The 20,653-nt window shown below is 34.6% G+C and overlaps 1 protein-coding gene across 2 annotated transcripts in view; it reads right to left on the bottom strand.

Annotated features, from left to right (window-relative positions):
- The window catches only part of HDX (highly divergent homeobox), a 189,621-nt gene that overhangs the window by 131,976 nt on the left and 36,992 nt on the right, over positions 1–20,653 (bottom strand). For both annotated transcript variants that reach the window (XM_015127741.3, XM_015127740.3), the window contains one exon: positions 16,858–17,961. In XM_015127741.3, coding sequence (XP_014983227.1) covers positions 16,858–17,934 — 1,077 coding nt within the window. In that variant the 5' untranslated portion in view covers positions 17,935–17,961. The remainder of the gene's footprint in view (positions 1–16,857; positions 17,962–20,653) is intronic.

Consider the following 20,653-nt stretch of genomic DNA (forward strand, 5'->3'; position numbering starts at 1 on the left):
CAGAGTAATCAGGCAAAAGAAAAAATAAAAGGCAGCAACATTGGAAATTAAGTCAAATTTTCCCTCTTTGTAGATGATCTTCTATCTAGGAAAAACTGGAAACTCCACCAAAATAATTCTTAAATCAGATAAATAAATTCAGTAAAATTGGAGGATAAAATATCAACATATGATAATAAGTAGCATTTCAATAAGCCAATAATAAATTAGCTGAGAAAAAAATCAATAAGTCAATGCAATGTACAATAACTACAAAAAATAGCTAGGAATAAATTTAACCACAAAGGTGAAAGAATTCTACAAGGGAAACTACAAAACACTAATGAAAGAAATTTAAGAAGACACAAACAGAAGGATCTCCTAAGCTCATTACAAAAAAAAAAAAAAAAAAAAAAAAAAAAAGTCAGCTGAAAGCATCTCATTACCTGACTTCAAAATACATGACAAGAACAAATAGCATGGTAGTGGTATATAAACAAACATGTAGACAGACCAATGGATCAGAATAGAAAGCCCAGAAATAAATCCACAAAGGGAATAAGGCAATAGGACAAAGGCAGTAAGAATGTGTGTTAGAGAAACGATGCTCTCTTCAATAAATGCTACTAGGAAGATTGGATATCCATATGAAGAAGAAGAAACTAGACTCCTGTATATCACAATATACAAACATCAACTCCAGATAAAACCTGAAACATAAGACTCAAAAATTTAAAACTACTGGAAGGAAACATAGGGGAAATACTTCAAGCCATTAGTGTAGACAAAGATTTTATGGGTAAGACCTCAAAAGAAAAGGCAACACAAACAAAAATAGATAAATGGGACTAAATTAAACAGCTTCCCCATAGATATGGAAACAATAGAGTGGATAGAAAACCTGTTGAATGGGAAGAAATATTTGCAAACTCTTCATCTGATGAGGGACTATTCATTCAGCATATACGACAGACTCAAACAACTCAACAACTAAAGACAATTTCATAAAAAATTGGCTAATAAGAGAAAGGCAGTGTAAGCTGGCCAATTAGAAGGAACAATTGTCCTCCGCTGAAGAATACCGAACTGAAGAATGATCCACACACACACAAAAAAACAATCTTCATAAGAACTAAAAATCAGGTTATCAATCACAGTATTGGCTTTAACTTAATATCACTGAAAGAGGCAATGAAGAGGATTGGAAAGACAATCTTTAATAGCCGACACCACACCTCCCCCAACCCCAGCAGGATCCATGTGGTGCAGAGAGAAAGTCTGTGCGCTTAGAGGAAGGAAAGTGCAGTGATTGTGGGACTTTGCATTGAAAATCAATGCTGACCTGTCACAGCAGAAATGAACAATGGGCAGAATTCATCTGGCATTCATGGAGGGAGTATTCAGACCAGCACTAGCCAGAGGGGAATCACTCATCCCAACCGTAGGAATTTGAGTTTTGGCAAGTCTCACCATTGAGGGCTAAAGTGCTTTGCGGTAATAAGTAAACTTGAAAGGCAGTCTAGGTCACAAAGATTGCAGTTCCTGGGCAAGTCCTGGTACTGTCCTGGGCTCACAGCCAGTAGACGTGGGCTGCATATAACCTAGTGAGACAACAGCCAGGGCAGCCAAGGGAGTGTTTGTGCCACCTGTCCCCCAACTCTAGATAGTACAGATTGCAGCTGTGGGAGCAACACCTTCCCTTCACTTGAGTAGAGAAGAGGGAAGAGTAAAGAAGAGTTTGTCTTGCAACTTTGATAACAGCTTAGCCACAATAGGATAGGATCCAAGGAAGAGTCTTGAGGCTCCTATTCCAGGGCCTAGCTCCTGAACTACATATCTAGACACACTCTGGGCCAAAAGGGAACCTGCTGTCTCGAAGGAAAGGACACAGTCCTGGCAGGATTTATCAGCTGCTGACTGAAGTGCCCTTTGAACTTGAATAGTCAGCAGTGGCAGCAAGGAGGCACTTGCCATGGAATTTGGGTAAGATTTAGATGTCCTGGCTTCAGTTGTGAACGAGCACATTCCCAGCTGTTGTGGGCATGGAGAAAGACACCTTCTGCTTGAGAAAAGTAGAGGAAAAATAAAGGAGACTTTGTCTTGAAGCTTCGGTACCAGCTCTGCCACAGTGGAGGTAGAGCACCAAGCAGGCTCTTGGGGTCCCCGATTCCAGGGCTTGGCTCTGGGATAGAATTTCTAGATGTGATCTGTGCCAGAGGGGATCCCATTGCTTTGAAAGGAGAATCTCAAGTATGGTAATATTTACCACAATATAACTGAAAAGTACATTGACTTTGGTGAACACTGGTAGTAGCCAGGCCTGGTCCTGGGGTGGTGGTGGCCAAGAGGTGAGACACCTCTGCATGTGGATAAAGTAGGGAAGAGTTGATAGGACTTTGTCTTGTGGCTTGGGTGTCAGTTCATCCACAGTAGAATAGAACACCAAGAAGATTTCTAGCTTTTCCAACTCTGGGCCCTTTCTCTTGAATGTCATCTTTGGACCTGCCAGGGGCCAGAGAGATCTTGCCATCCTGAAGAAAAGGATACAAGCCTGGGTAGCCCTGATAATTGTAGAACGGTAAAACCTTGAGTAAACATAGGCAGTAACTAGGCTATAATTTCCATGGACCTGGGGTGAGATCCAGTACTATGCTGGTTTCAGGTCTCACCCAGCACACTCCCAGTTGTAGTGGCCACAGGGATGCTTGTGTCATCCCTTCCCCAGTTCCAGGTGACTCAGCACACAGAGAGACTTTCTTTGGGAAAAAGTAAAGGAAGAGAACAAGAGTCTCTGCTTGGTAATCCAGATAGTTCTTCTGGATCTTATCCAAGACCACTGAGGCAGTACCTATATGAGTCTTACTGGGCCTAGGGTGCTACTTATGCAGATATGGCTGCAGTGACCAAGAACTTGGATCACAACATCCAAGTTCCTTTGAATACCTGAAAAGCCTTCCCAAGGACAGGTACAAATAAGCCCAGACAGTGAAGACTACATTCAATATTTAAATATTCAATGCTCAGGCACAGACAAACATCCACAACCACCAAGGCCATCCAGGAAAACACAACCTCACTGAACAAACTAACTAAAGCACCAGAAACTAATTGTGTACAGCATTCTTTCATACAAAGAATGCAAAATAGTTGTTTTGAGGAAACTCAAAGAAATTCAAGATAACACACAGAAGAAATTCACCAGCCTATCAGATATATTTAACAAAGAGATTGAAATAACTAAAGAAAATAAAGCAGAAATTCTGGAATTGAAAAATGCAACTGACATACAGAAGAATGCATCAGAGTATCTTGGGAGCAGAACTGATCATGCAGAAGAAAGAACTAGCGAGTTTGGAGACATGCTGTTTGAAAATAAACAGTCAGAGAAGACAAGATATAAAATAATACAAAATAATAAAGCATGCCTACACCATCAAGAACATAACCTCAAAATGGCGAATCTAAGAGATTTTGGCCTCAAGGAGGAAGTAGAGAGATAGTAGTATAAAGTTTATTCAAAGGGATAATAACAGAATTTCCCAAACCTAGAGAAAGATATTAATATTCGACTATCAGAAAGTTATAGAACAGAAAGTAGGCTTAAGCCAAATAAGACTACCACAAGACATTTAATAATTAATCTCCCAAAAGTCAAGGATAAAAAAGGATCCTAAAAGCAGCAAGAGAAAAGAAACAAATGACATACAATGAAGCTCCAATACATCTGGCAGAAGCCTTTTCAGTGGTAACCTTACATACCAGGAGAGAGTGGCATAACATATTTAAACTGCTGAAGAAAAAATAAATTGTCCTAGAATAATGTAGCCAGCAAAAATATCCTTCAAACATGAAGGATAAATAATGACTTTCTCAGACAAACAAAAGCTGAGGATTTCATCAATACCTTATCTGTCCTGTGAGAAATGCTAAAGGGAGTTCTTGAATCTGAAAGAAGAATTTAATGAGCAATAAGAAATCATCTGAAGGTACAAATCTCCCCGGTAATTGTAAGTACAGAGAAAATCACAGAATTTTATAACACGATTATTGTGATATTTAAAGTACGCATATCTTGAGTAGAAAGACTAGAAGACAAACCAATTAAAAAACTATGATTTTTTTATTAGATTTTTCTTTGCTTGTTTGTTTGTTTATGCAATCAGTGTCAAGTTGTCATCAGTTTCAAATAATGGGATATAAGATATTATTTGCAAGCATCATGGAACCCTCAAGTCAAAAAGCATACAATGGATACTCACAAAATAGAAATGAAAACATACCACCAGAGAAAATTGCCTTCAATAAAAGGAAGACAAGGAGAAAGGAGAAAAGAGAAGACCACAAAATAACCAGAAAACAAATAAAATGGCAGGAGTGAGTTCTTACTTATCAATAACAGTATTAAATGTAAATGGACTAAACTCTCTAATCAAAAGACATAGACAGGCTGAATGAATAAAAAAGTAAGACCCAATGATCTGTTGCCTACAAAAAACACATTCTACCTATAAAGACACATCTAGACTGAAAATAAAGACATGAAAAACAAATTCCTTGCTAATGGAAATCAAAGAAGAGCAAGAATAGCCATACTTATATCAGACAAAATAGATTTGAAGACAAAAAGTATAAAAAGAGATAAAGAAAGTCATTATATAATGAAAAGGAGTCAAAATATTAAGAGGCTATAACAGTTGTAAATACATATGCACCAAACACCGGGGCACACAGATATATAAAACATATATTATTCGAGGTAAAGAGACAGATAGACTCCTACATAATAACATCTAGAGACTTCGACATCCCACTTTCAGCACTGGATGGATAATCCATACAGAAAATCAACAAAGAAACACCAGAGTTAATCTGCACCATAGACCAAATAAATCCAAGATTTATTTACAAAACATTTCATCCAGTGGTGGCAGAATACGTATTCTTCCCCTCAGCATAAGGATCATTCTCAAGAATAGACCACATGTTAGGCCACAAAATCTTTTTATTTTTGGCTATTTTAAAAGGTAATTTTGACATAACTATGCTTACAGAAGTACACACAAATTATTTAATAGAATGCCTTTTACATTTAACTTCTCCTACACAATTTGGACCACAAACTTGGTACATGGCTTAAGATTTTTTAAAAAAAATCACAATGTGGTTTATCTATTACTAATGCATAAAAGACTCTCTATAAAATACTGCTAAAGAAGATTCAAGAACCTTGAGAAATGTACATTTGGTTCACCTCGGAAAAATAACACATATTGTACTCCATATGTTTATAATACGGTACAAGAAAACATTGTTGTAATGTCTTAATGCCAGCATAGAAACTTCAATAACTAATAGATATGGAAGGGAGTGAGAGGGAGCCTATGTACATATTTGAAACTGTAATAAGATACCTGATTTGCTTAATATTGCATGTAGATGGTAAGTATACTAAAATCAATATTTGAGCAATTTCTTCACTCTGAATTAATACCATCTGCTCTCTTCATCTCATGAGGTCAACAAGAAAATGGGGCATGCTAGCTGTAACTTTTTCTGATGCATGAAAAATCATAAATTATGTTTCTTTCTCAGCTTTATAGTCCAGAAGTGACAGTATACTACAGCAAGGTGTTTCTTCCACTGTCAACATTCATAGAGTGACATATAATGTATACTAGAATTTTAATTTGTGTCAACACTCATGTGCAAAATATAACATGCAAATGTTTTGTTTCTTGATCATAAGAAAAAATTCTAGCTTCAATTCTATCCAGTGTGGGGGAGGGGAAATTGGAAAATAAAAACATTCAAGCAATTGTGTGCAAATATCACGTTTTTCAAATGAAAGAATTTCCAACTGAACCAGAAGTTCATACTGCTAATTCACATTTCATTGAAACATTTTTTAATAAGTACAAATACATGGTATTAATGTTCAAAACCTAATACAGGCAAGACAATTAAGTTCTTATTTTTTGGAAGAAGGCCTCAAGTCCCAATCAATTTCTAGTAACAATGTTTTTGCAGATCAATTTAAAAATAAGTGGTTTTTTTATTTTTTATTTTTTTTATTTTATTTTTTTATTATTTATTATTATTATACTTTAAGTTATAGGGTACATGTGCATAACGTGCAGGTTTGTTACATATGTATACTTGTGCCATGTTGGTGTGCTGCACACATCAACTCGTCATTTACATCAGGTATAACTCCCAATGCAATCCCTCTCTCCTCCCCCCTCCCCATGATAGGCCCCGGTGTATGATGTTCCCCTTCCTGAGTCCAAGTGATCTCATTGTTCAGTTCCCACCTATGAGTGAGAACATGCGGTGTTTGGTTTTCTGTTCTTGTGATAGTTTGCTAAGAATGATGGTTTCCAGCTGCATCCATGTCCCTACAAAGGACACAAACTCATCCTTTTTGATGGCTGCATAGTATTCCATGGTGTATATGTGCCACATTTTCTTAATCCAGTCTGTCACTGATGGACATTTGGGTTGATTCCAAGTCTGCTATTGTGAATAGTGCTGCAATAAACATACGTGTGCATGTGTCTTTATAGCAGCATAATTTATAATCCTTTGGGCATATACCCAGTAATGGGATGGCTGGGTCATATGGTACATCTAGTTCTAGATCCTTGAGGAATCGCCATACTGTTTTCCATAATGGTTGAACTAATTTACAATCCCACCAACAGTGTAAAAGTGTTCCTATTTCTCCACATCCTCTCCAGCACCTGTTGTTTCCTGACTTTTTAATGATCGCCATTCTAACTGGTGTGAGATGGTATCTCAAAAAAAAAAAAAAAAAAAAAAAAAGAGAATAGTGAAAAAATAAGTGGTTTTTATTTCCTTCATATATTTTGTTTTGGTCTTAAAGATTAGATTAAAATTTAGTTCAATCCCCTAGAAGGCAACTGGTTTTACTTTTGCATTATCAAAAAAAAAAAAAAAAAAAAAAAAATTCCACAAAAAATCCTCTTCTCCAAACCAATTCCTAATACTGAATCTGTGCTCAAGATGGATCTTTTTCTGTGCAATGTAAATGGTTACTTAGGTGAAATGTACCCATGAACATTAAAACGAGTTGTTAGAAAGATTTAGCTAGATTTATAATTTAAGTTTTAAAACATAAATATATGTAGCTTGATCTTCTGTTGACAGTGACTGCTAGACCCTAGATTTCAATATTTACAAATTCCCATTTCATGCACACAAAACATATACCATTATCACACAACTTACTCCTCATAGACTGGGAGATTCTTCTGTTGCTTTAAATCTTTGGCCTCCCAGTCAATTTCAAGGTCAAACAACTTTTAACTCAAACTTCACTTTCAGACTGTTAACAAATTTCCACCCACACATGATTAATGCTTATCATGTACCCACACATGATATTTCCTGTTCTACTGGCAAAATTGGAAACCTGCCTCAAAGAGGTCATCAGATTTAAGAAAAATGGACCATAAAATGGTTATTGCAAAATATACTATGAAAGATCAGAATTCATGATTCCCTATTGGTGTCATACTTCATTTTACTGCAATGACTAAGTGCTTTCAGAAAAAAAAAGAAAGAAGTCTTAAGTTGGATTATTTCATACTTTTTAGATACTAGCTAAAGAACCTACAAAAATGTTTTGGAGTATACACCCTACCAAAAAAATACACCTTTTAAAAACTCAGAAAATGGAATTATATCAAGTATCTTATCTGGCTACAATGGATTAAAACTAGAAATCAATAACAAGAGCAAGACTGGAAACTATACAAATGCATGGAAATTAAACAATATGTTCCTGAATGATCAGTGGGCTAATTAAGAAAATAAAAAGAATATTTAAAAATTTCTCAAAACAAATGATAATGATAAAACAACACACCCCAAACAATGGGATATAGCAAAAGCAGTACTAGGAGGAAAGTTTGAAGCTGTAAGTGCCTACACTCAAAAAGTAGAAAAACTTTAGATAGACAACTAAAGATGCATTTCAGAGAACTAGAAAAGAAAGAGCAAACCAAACCCAAAGTTATTAGAAAATAAAAATAAAAATCAGAGCAAAAATCAGTGAAATTGAAATAAAAAATAATACAAAAGATCAATGAATTTAAAAGTTGGTTTTTAAAAATTATAAGAAAATTGACAAACCTTTAGTGAGACTACCTGTGGGGAGAAAAGAGAGAATACTCAAATAAACAAAATCAGAGGTAAAAAAGGAGACATTACAACTGATAGTGCAGAAATTCAAAGGATCATTAGAAGCTATAATGAGCAACTATATGCCAGTAACTTGGAAAACCTGAAAGGAACTGAAAAATTTACAGATACATACAACCTACCAAAATTGAACCATTAAAGCATTCAAAACCTGAACAGATCAATAATAAGTAACAAGATTGAAGCAATAACAAAAAGTCTCCCAGCAAAAAAAAGCCAAGGACCTGATATCTTCACTGCTAAATTTTACCAAACACTTAAGAACTAATACCATTCCTACTCAAACTATTCCAAAAGATAGAGGATGAGAAGATACTTCCAAACTCATTCTATGAGGCCAGTATCACCCTAAGACCAAAACCAGACAAAGATGTCTCAAAACAAAACAAAACAAAAACTACAGACAAATATCCCTGATGAACACTGATACAAAACTTAAGAACACATTGAAAAGATCATTCATTATGGCTAAGTTGGATTTATCGCAGAAACTTAAGGACGGTTAGACTTATGCAAATTAACCAATGTGGTACATCATATCAGCAAAATGAAGGAACAAAACCATATGATCATTTGAATTGATGCTGAAAATTATTTTATAAAAGTCAATATCCCTTCATGATAAAAAGAAAAATTCTTCTCAAAAACTGGGTATAGAAGGAGCATACCACAACACATTGAAAGCCATATATGGCAGATCCACAGCTAATATCATACTAAATGGGGACAAAATGAAAGCCTTTCCTCAAATATGTGGAAAACAACCAGAATGCCCTCTTTCACCACTGTTATTCAAAATAGTACTGGAAGCACTAGCTAGAGCAATCAACCAAGAGAAGGAAAGAAATAAGTTTGAAAGGGGAAGTCATATTATCTTTGTTTGCAGATGATATAATAATATATTTGGAAAAATCTAAATACTCTGCCAAAAAACTATTAGAACTAATAAACAAATTGAGTAAAGTTGCATGATATAAAATCAACATACAAAAATCTGTAGCATTTCTAAATGCTAACAGCAAACATTCTGGAAAGAAAGTAATCCCATTTACAATAGCTACAAAAAAAAATAATACCTAGGAAATTTCTAAAAGAAAAGTGAAAGATTTCTATAATGAAAACTATAAAACATTGATGAAAGAAATTGAAGAGGACACAACAGAACTGATAGTCCATGCTAATGAATTAGAGGAATCAATATTTTTAAGGTGTCTATACTATGTAAAGCAATCTATAGATTCAATTCAATCCCTGTCGAAATACCAATGACATTCTTCACAGAAACAGAAAAAAAAAAATCTAAAATCTATATGGAACCATAAAAGAACCAGAATATCCAAAGCTATTCTGAGCAAAAAGATCAAAACTGGAGAAATCACATTACCTGACTTCAAATTATGCTACAAAGCTGTAGTAACCAAAATAGCATGATACTGGCATAAGAACATACACATAGACAGATGAAACAGAATAGAGAACGCAGAAACAAATCCATACACCTACAATGAACTCATGCTTGACAATATTGCCAAGAGCATACACTGGGAAAAGGAGAGCCTCTTCAACAAATGGTGCTAGGAAAACTGGACATTCATATGGAGAAGAATGAAACTAGACCCCTATCTCTCACCATATAAAATTTTAAAAAAAATATGTATTAAAAACAACTCTAAGACCAGAAACTATGAAATTACTAGAAGAAAACTTTGGCAAAAATCTCCAGGACACTGTACTTGACAAAGATTTCTTGAGCAATACTCCACAAGCACAGGAAACCAAAGCAAAAATGGACAAATGGGATCACATCAAGTTAAAAAGCTTCTGCACAGCAAAGGAAACAATCAACAAAGTGAAGAGACAACACACAGAATGGGAGAAAAATACCTAAAACTACCTGTCTGACAAGGGATTAATAATCAGAATATATAAGGAGCTCAAACAACTCTATAGGAAAAAACTCTAACAATCTGATTTAGTAATGGGCAAAACACCTGAACAGACATTTCTCAAAATATGACACATAAATTGCCAACAGGTATATGGAAAGGTTCTCCACAACATTAATCTTCAGACAACTGCAAATCAAAACTAAAATGAAATACCATCTCATCCCAGTTAAAATGGTTTTTATCCAAAAGACAGGCAATAACAAATTCTGGTGAAGATGTAGAGAAAAGGGTTTCCTCATAAACTGCTGGTGGGAATACAAATTAGTACATGCACTATGGAGAACAGTTGGCGGTTCCTCAGTAAACTAAAAATAGAGGTACCATAAAATGAGACAATAAAGGTATCAGTATTTATCAAAAATAAAGGAAATCAGTAAGTTGAAGAGATATCTGCACTCCCATTTTTACTGTAGCACTATTCACAATAGCCAAGATTTGGAAACAACCTGAGTGTCCATCAACAGGTGAATAAATAAAGAAAATGTGGTATGTATACACAACGGAGAACTACTCAGTCATAAATAACAATGAGATTCTGTCATTTGCAACAACAGGGATGGGATTGGAGGTCATTATGTTAAGACAAATAAGCCAGGCACAGACATCATGTATTCTCACTTATTTGCAGGAGCTAAAATTTAAAACAATTGAACTCATGGAGATAAAGAGTAAAGAGATGATTACCAGAGGCTAGAAAGAGTAGTGCATTTTGTACAATAAAAGCGCAATAAGCCAAAATACCAATGTGGTAAATAAGTATTGGGCTGTTCTTTTGATACTAAGGAAAACAAAACCCAATAAAGGAGTAGTCAGAACATTTATCATCATAATTGAGTGATATTGTTCTATTAATTGAAAAGTTAAGAAATTTTTAAAAATTAGCATCAAAGAGAGTAATAAACTTAGAAAGAAATTAAGGAAACAGAAATTTTCTCTACCGAGAAGTATGTAACATTCTTGAAAGAAATCTGAACAGATGTAATGAGTGAAAAATCATAACACATTCATGGATCAGAAGCATAATATGAAGTACTAATGCATGCCATGACGTGAATGAACCTTAAAAACATCATACTAATTGAAAGAAGCCACTCTCAAATGGCCCATATTATATTATATATATTATATGTTATATATATCATATATTATATGACTCCATTTATATTAAAATGCAGAAAAGATAAATCCATAGAGATAGAAACATTAGTGGTTGCTTAGTGACAGGATAGGGGATGCCATGTGCTAATGCATATGGGGTTCATTTTTGAGGTGATTAAATGTTCAAAAATTAGATTGTGGCGCTGCTTGAACAACTCTGTGAATATATTAGAAACCACTCAATTCATACTTTTAATGTGTGAATTTTATATTATGTAATATATGTCTTAATCAAATTATTTAAAAGTGATCCTTGCTAACTCTACCCACTCAACACAGATTACAATTATTTTTTTAAAAACTTGAATATTTTCCTGAGAGTCATTTTGACCAAGCCACTCAATCTTACTGGCTCTCATTTTCCTCAGGCAAAATAGCATTTGTGTTTGTTTAAATGCCTTGATATTTAAAGTTTCTATTGTTATTAAACTTTTGTTTCTTTTTAACAAAAGCACTAAAGTCCACAAGTAATAAAGAAGGTTGGAAGACATTACCAAGGCACTTTTACTAATAGAAATGTATTGTGCTTACAAAGATTTTTAAAAGAAGTTCACCAAAGTGCTTTACTTCTATTAATTCCAAAGACCTTCTAAAATCCATGAGAGATGTGAATGCAATTAATTATCAAGGCACAATAATAATTGAAATGATACATGTTGTATTCATGGCGCCTTTCTTCCAAAGCACCCCAATATCTTCACAAAGATGATCGTTAATAAACTTTAATCACAACAGCACTCTTGTGATAAGCAGGCAGTCTGACATAGAGGTAATATGAAAAGTGAATGGCACTTTGGAGGGAGACCAATATGATTGTAATCTGACTCCGTGAGTGAGGTTAGCCTGGAGAGTTTTTGAAATGGAACTTGATTGTTCATAGTATCTTGCTATAGTCACATCCTGCCGGTTTCCTTAATACCACTTCAACCCTTAATATTATATTCCCAAGAGTCTCCTAAAGAGAGCTGATTTTAACTTCTTAGTATCCTTTAGGATTTCTTCAATTTGTACTCAATTTTCTAAATAGCTTAGTACTATACTACCCTCCAGAAATAGTATCTCAGCTTGAAGATAAGTGCTGTAACACAGAAAAGAGGCAGCTATCTCTGCTGTATACTTTCAGGGTGAGAAACCCAAGAGCATTGTTTGTTTTCTTATAGTTTCATAGCAAGAATGTTGACAAAATGGAGAACTACAAACCACTGCTCAAGGAAATAAGACAGGACACAAATAAACAAAAAAACATTCCATGCTCATGGGAGGAAGAATCAATATTGTGAAAATGGCCATACTGCCCAAAGTAATTTATAGATTCAATGCTATCCCCATCAAGCTACTATCCACCTTCTTCACAGAATTAGAAAAAAAACTACTTTAAATTTCATAAGGAACCAAAAAAGAGCCCGCATAGCCAAGACAATCCTAAGCAAAAAGAATAAGGCTGGAGGCATCACACTATCTGACTTCAAACTACACTAAAAGGCTACAGTAACAAAAACAACATGGTACTGGTACCAAAACAGATATATAGACCAATGGAACAGAACAGAGGCCTCAGAAATAACACCTCACATCTGCAACCATCTGATCTTTGACAAACCTGACAAAAACAAGCAAAGGGGAATGCATTCCCTATTTAATAAATGGTGCTGGGAAAACTGGCTAGCCATATGTAGAAAACTGAAATTGAACTCCTTCCTTACACCTTATACAAAAATTAACTCAAGATGGATTAAAGACTTAAATGTAAGACCTAAAACCATAAAAATTCTAGAACAAAAACTAGGCAATACCATTCAGGACATAGGCATGGGCAAAGACTTCATGACTGAAACACTAAAAGCAATGGGAACAAAAGCCAAAATTGACAAATGTGATCTAATTAAACTAAAGAGCTTCTGCACAGCAAAAGAAACTGTCATCAGAGCGAACAGGCAACCTACAGTATGGGAGAAAATTTTTGCAATCTATTCATCTGACAAAGGTCTAATATCTAGAATCTACAAAGAACTTAAACATATTTACAAGAAAAAAAAATCTCATCAAAAAGTGGGCAAAGGATATGAACAGGCACTTCTCAAAAGAAGACATTTATGCAGCCAACAAAGATATGAAAAAAGGCTCATCATCACTGGTCATTGGAGAAATGCAAATCAAAACCACAATGAGATACCATCTCATGCCAGTTAGAATGGTGATCATTAAAAAGTCAGGAAACAACAGATGCTAGAGAGGATGTGGAGAAATAGGAACGCTTTTATACTGTCGGTGGGAATGTAAATTAGTTCAACCATTGTGGAAGTCAGTGTGGCGATTCCTCAAGGATCTAGAACCAGAAATACCATTTGACCCAGCAATCCCATTACTGGGTATATACCCAAAGGATTATAAATCTTTCTACTATAAAGACACATGCACATGTATATTTATTGCAGCATTATTCACAATAGCTAAGACTTGAAACCAACCCAAATTCCCATCAATGATAGAATGGATAAAGAAAATGTGGCACATATACACCATGGAATACTATGCAGCCATAAAAAGGGATTAGTTCATGTCCTTTGCAGGAGCATGGGTGAAGCTGGAAACCATCATTCTCAGCAAACTAACACAAGAACAAAAAAACCAAACACTGCATGTTCTCACTCTTATGTGGGAGGTGTACAATGAGAACACATGGACGCAGGAAGGGGAACATCTCACACTGGGGCCCATTGAGGGGTGGGGGGCTAGAGGAGGGATAGCATTAGGAGAAATACCTAATGTAGATGATGGGTTGATGGGTGAAGCAAAGCACCATGGCAAGTGTATACCTATGTAACAAACCTGCACATTCTGCACATGTACCCCAGAACTTAACGTATAATAATAATAATAGAAAGTTGACAAAAAGACCACGGATTCTATTCTAAGTTCTGATCCACGAGTGTTGGTGATAGAGCTTCAGCAACACCTTGGAGGCTAAAACTCCATGGATTCTACTTCTCCATGCTGCCTTGATTTTCCAAATATAAACTAACTGAACAAAGAGTTGGGGTTAAATGATTCCCCAGGGCTTCTCCACTATATTCTCTCAAGTCAGGTTGGCTTACACAGGTCTGATATAGTATAACAATGGGCTTTTAATGGTTGTAATGAAAGTGATAGCTTACTGCCAGTCTTCTTTCAGCCAGTGTTACATGTTATTTATTTCTCAAATAACTTCTGATAATTGTGGTCTGTGCAAAATTTTACTTGAAATGGAACGTAAATGAGACATAGACTAGCAGAGTTTCATTAACTTTCCAACTATTAGTTCATATGTATAAGAAGTTTATGTGCCAGGAAAGGTACAAAGAGCCTGGCCTAGATTTTTTTTTTTTTTTTTCGTTTCCTGTCACCAGATTCCTGTGAAGTAGGAATTAGTAACCACATTATACAAATAAAGAAACTGTTACACAAGAGGATAAGCCACTGGCTATACTATACCTTCTTATCTGTTCACAAGCAGAAAATGGCAGAGCTTGAATTTGAATCCAGGTCTGTCCATGCTCTAAGCTTATACTCTAAATTGTTATGTCAGGTTGCCTTTCTTTTAAGAAGATTACCATTCATACAACAGTTGCTAAATTTTGTTGCAATAAATAAAATAAAAGCAGGTTATTTTATTTTAAAAAATTGTTTCTTCAAAAACTCTGTCAGAAAAAAGTAGAGACTATGTAAAGGTAAAATCACAGGTTAAATTATCCTTTAGGGAGTGGTGGATTTTTAAAAAAATTAAAATTAAACCTTGCATTCTGAGACCTCCCAGTAAGTCAAATACACTTGAAATAGTTATGCTGTATGGTAAAGTAGAAAATACAATAAATAATACATTTCTGAGTTGGAATTCTGGTTTTGTCATTTACTAGCTATGTAATCCTAGGCAAGCAATTGAAATATGGATAAAATGCCTATCTGTCCAGATCATCATGAAGATTAAATGAATTTAGTTATATAAAGTGACCAAAGGTCCCAGCACATGGTCAGCCCTCAACAAATGGTAAGTGTTATTGTTATTACTATTATTAAGAACAACACTGAAGCAGTAAAGAAGTGCAAAAGAGTAGGTGGATGAAGGAGGGATGTGTAGAGGATATTAATGGTATGATTCAATGTTACTCTAAGCATGCTTCTTTAAAGAACAAGCACATAAAAATGAGTCAGTTATCAATAAAGAATGACTATTGATGATGATGGAGTTCTTGTGTTATGACCAGATGATAGAGAGACACTTCCTATACTGTGTTATTGCTTTTCATTTTCAAGCAGAGAGCTGTAAGATAGAGGGAGCTAAAAGAAGATGGTTCCTTAAACTGGTTCAGAACAGCCTGGAAGCATCTTAAATCCAGACAAATCTTAAGTATTGTGGTTGAAAAGATAGGAAATGCTAGGCTGGGCCCAGTGGCTCACACCTGTAATCCCAGCACTTTGGGAGGCCGAGGGGGGCGGATCACCTGAGGTCAGGAGTTCAAGACCAGTCTGGTCAACATGGTGAAATCCCATCTCTAATAAAAATACAAAAATTATCTGGGTGTGGTGGCACACGCCTGTAGTCCCTGCTACTTGGGAGGTTAAGGCAGGAGAATTGCTTGAACCGGGGAGCAGAGGTTGCAGTGAGCCAAGATCACGTCACTGCACCACTCCAGCCTGGGTAACAGAGCGAGACTCCGTCTAAAAAAAAAAAAAAAAAAAAGGGAAAAGAAAAGAAAAGAGAAGAAGTTCTAGCCAGTAGTAAGGAAAAATGGCAACCATTCAAGCTCTGCTATTCAAATTCTCTAAAAGAGATTTTTCAGAGGGAATTATCTATAGGTTAAGAGATGTTCTGAGGTAGGCTTATACCTCACTGTTAATGTGATTATTTGAAGCATACCTGAACAATTGAATATATGAAACAGTAAATAAATAACAACTATTTTGCACATAGGTCTAAAATTGCAATAATTCTTACTCTGAATATGTCTTTTCCCTATAAACTTTTTAAATGACTACTTGACTACAGTCTCACTTAATGTTTTAATAAAGCATTTACATTTATAAAAAGCAGTTGGCTGAGTTACCATAGCCTCTGACTTCTCAGCCATCAGCACCTAAAGAAATGATTGACTTGCCTGGGTATGTACCAGGGAAGCCACCACTCATCTAGTGACAGCTCCCCAAAATGCAACTGAAAACCATTATAGGAATAATCTATTTTCAAGAGCATGAGCCTGACCAATTTAACCCTATTTTAGTAGTGGGAAGTTTCATACTACCCATTAAGCTCCCATTTCCTGAACAAAATCATTTTAAATGTCAGGAAAAAACTGTCATATTATAAAAATGACTATATTCCTGAAAAAAGACCTCATCATTTAAAAACATGAGAAACAAAGCACAAGATTCTTCAAGGAGTTAATCCCAAACCACCACTTTGAAGCAAAAATCTCACATTACTTCAATACACGAGTTAAGCGATCCAGGTCCCAAATCTAACTGGATACAAACACAGTTTTTAAAACCTTTATAAAATAAATTTACACATTACCTGGTAATTGTTTTGGTTTTGTGATAATCTCAATTGGTTTGATGATGCAAAATGAGGAGAAAAATTACTCCTTAACGGATTTGTATTACTGTATATTGTACTAGATGCTGTATGTAATGAGGTCCGTGGTGTCAAATGGTAGTTTCTGTTTTGATACAGTACACTGTCTGACATATCTCTAATATTCACCATTTGTGAATTTGGCATATTTCTTCCTGGTCCAGGCAAGGTTGTACTTTGGTTCTCAGCTCGAAGGGAACTGCCACTTTCATAAAATCTCGAATAGCTTGGTATCTGTGCTCTCATCGATGCCAGCTCTTCCTCTCTGGCATATTCATCCTCAGCATCTCCAGTCTCCATTGCAATGGACAAACAATTTCCTTCTGCTGAGCTAGGCTTCTGTGGGGCATTTCCTCCCAGAATTCTCTGGGGGTAATCGCTAACTGCCAGTGAAAACACTTCACGGATTTCCAAGTTTTGTGTTCTACAGTAAGGGTCTCTAATAGTTGGCTTTTGCCCACATAAGTTATGTAATGCTGGACCTGTATGTTCAGGCTTATATGACCTTTGAATCCCAACTGGTTCAATTTTATAAGGTCGGTGGCACACAGAAGATTTTTGAGGTACTGTCATTTCAGAAGCTTGTACTGAAGAGTTTCCATAGTTTTTCTTTGTGTGATTGAATACTGAGTTTCCAGCATTTAGCACACTTGTCTGTCTTGACAAAATAATTGTTTTTTCACCTAGGAGCAGGGAAGCATTTTTACAGTGTGCTACTTGTCTTTGAACAGGAATGTGCAACTGAAACTCAGTATCATTTTTAGTGGCTGTTTTCTGCATAGGGATTTTATGTGCTTCTGTAATTTGTGTGTCTGTATGTTTGTTTGTTCCTTGCCTACTTGATGAATTGGCTGGACTGTATATACCAGTCACAATGACATCGTTATTGGCAGATGTCCAAGAAGACTGCTGGCTTGAGGGTCGAGTAATATTAACCACATTTCTGACTGTAATGTCTGGAGCTGACAAAGAGGTTCCTGTTGTTGCTGTTCCAGATTCAGAGTTCTTACTACTCATCTTTCTTCTCTTATTGCCAACCCACGTCTGGAAGGATAAAACATGGTATTATAAAAAAAAAATTTAAAACAAACCAAGAAAAAACAAATTTTACATGATACATTATATTTTCATTTGTTTTGGAACCAAAGTGTGCATAAAAGTAAAAGAAAAAGTTAAAATAACAGAAAAGCTAACTAAAGTATAAAGACAAAGATGATCAGGGACTCATACTTAATAAATACCTTCAAACTTTGAGAACAGAGTGTATTATTGTTTCTCTCCTCATAACACATCCAACTAATATGTATCAAGAAACTTAAAAATGTTTATACACTTTGACATAGTAAATATATTTATGGTAATTTATCCTAAAAATAACCTACAAATGTAGATAAAGTTTATATGCAATGATGTTCATCATATATTTATTTATAATACTGAAAAATTAAGAACATACTAAAGATAGGCTATTTAATGGCATTAAGAAATGCTCATAGTGTTGTTAAACAAATACACAATTGCAATCTTTAGGCTCATCAACTTCCATTTTATAAATATATTGTAACTTGCTTAATTTCATACTATCAGGTATTTATAGTAGTTTTTGAAATATTCTTTATTATAAATCATATTGCCATATACTTCATCGTAGAAGCATCTTTGTACTGCTGCTCCATTAGAATGTAATACTAAAAGAAAAATTGCTAGGCTCTAATATTTTCAAAGTGCCCTCCAATGTAAGAATTCTGGTTTCCTCACACCCTCACCAAGAGTTTGCATTATCTTTTTATAGTCTTTACTAGTCCAGGAGTAAATAAAAAGTGTATAATTGCTGCTTTGATATGAATTTCTATGGTTACAATATTACTTTCATAGAATTCCCTATCCATTACCTTTACCTATTTTTATATTGAGGTGTTTACCTTTTTAAATTGATTTGTAAGAGTAATTTTCTACTAAAGACAGTAATAATTCTTTGTTACAAGTTGCAAATTTTGTTTTCAGTTTGTCATTAATTTATGGTAGTTATTGTCTTCTTTACATTTTTCTCTACTTACCAAATTTTGTACAATAAATAGATATTTTCTAAACAGAATAAGATTATTAATAAAAATACTAGTGGTTGACGTTTAGGATTTAATTACAAAATATGTATTTTAATGTAAGTAATTTATTATAATGATCTTAGTATTATTTTTCTGAGTCACGGATCTAAAATTATACAATAAGAAATATATTCTATAATGTGATTACTAAACTTTATAATGATTCCAAAATGCATACCATATTATAAACACCAAAGCACATTAATCTATTAAGAATTAAACAGGCCAGGCCCAGTGGCCCATGCCTGTAACCCCAGCACTTTGGGAAGCCAGGCAGGAGGATCTCTTGAGGCCAACATTTTGAGACCAGCCTGGGCAATATAGTGGGACTCGGTCTCCACCAAAAATTTTCCTAAAAAAGAATTAAAAGAACTGAATAAATGAAAACATGAAATGAACCAGCCTTGAACAAACATGGTTCAGAGTATATTTGTTTAACTTTTATATGGATGTGTTTTTGAAGACCACATAAACTGTCAAATTTTCAATGTTTACTGTACATCTTATACAATTTAAAATTATATATGACATTAGTGTTGCTGTAATACTGTAAATAAAAGCTAATATATATTGAATCCCCATTATGTGATCTCTCTATAGATAGACAGATGATAGATAGATAGATAGATAGATAGATAGATAGATAGATAGATAGATAGATAGATTTTCATTTGCCTTGGAACCAAGGTGTACATACAGGTAAAAGAAAAAAATAAAATAAAAAATCTAAAGTATAAAGAATATATAATAATCTATAAAGGATCTATAATAAAGGATCTATAATAGATCTGTCTATATAGAGTGTTATATATATACATATGTATAAAAAACCTCCTTTGGTAAGTGTTATTTTTCTAATTGTGTAAATGAAGAAACTGAGGTTCAGAAATAATAAATAGCTTGTGGAAGGATATTCTACGCGCAAGTGAGAGAGCAAAGATTCCGTCAATTCTACCTTGCCTGAAAGCACATTAAACCTTCCACTACCCTACATGTAGTGGTTAGAAACTCCTGAAAATAGTCATCTCTATTGGCCATTTTATTTTTATAATTATTGTTTCTCCCATAAAGAAAATGTTCCACAAACTGTAGTGTTCCACTTTACTTCACATGAGGCAGTGGAAATTTTAAACTGACTCTGACTTTCATGAAACAGCAGGAGTGAGAATGATAAGCGGAAAGATGTACGAATATAAATGTCACAGGAGACGGGAGAAAAACTAAAAGGTTTTAAATTATATACTAGAGAAATATTTAAAACTAAAATGTTAAAAGTTGAATTTTACAAATATTCAAAATAAGTTGCCACATTATGGCTTTTTAAGTAAAAATAATCTGTGAGAAGCATAACGTATTTGTACATAATCTTTACAAAAATATAAAAGCATTACATTAAAAAATTTAATGGGAAAGCACAGTAAAATTATAAAATTTGAATTCAAGAACTATGACATCTGGAGGACAGCTCTGGGCCACTTAAAAAAAGAAAAACACACGCACACAACATAACCTACTGTGTTCTCTTCACTCAATGTCTACTTTAACTCAGGAAGTTTAGGAGTGATTTTAGTGCATTGCAAATTTATGGCTTACTTATAAAGTTGTATAGTTTATACATGCATATGCATATT

Source organism: Macaca mulatta, chromosome X (assembly GCF_049350105.2).
Source record: "Macaca mulatta isolate MMU2019108-1 chromosome X, T2T-MMU8v2.0, whole genome shotgun sequence".
Lineage (NCBI taxonomy): Eukaryota > Metazoa > Chordata > Mammalia > Primates > Cercopithecidae > Macaca > Macaca mulatta.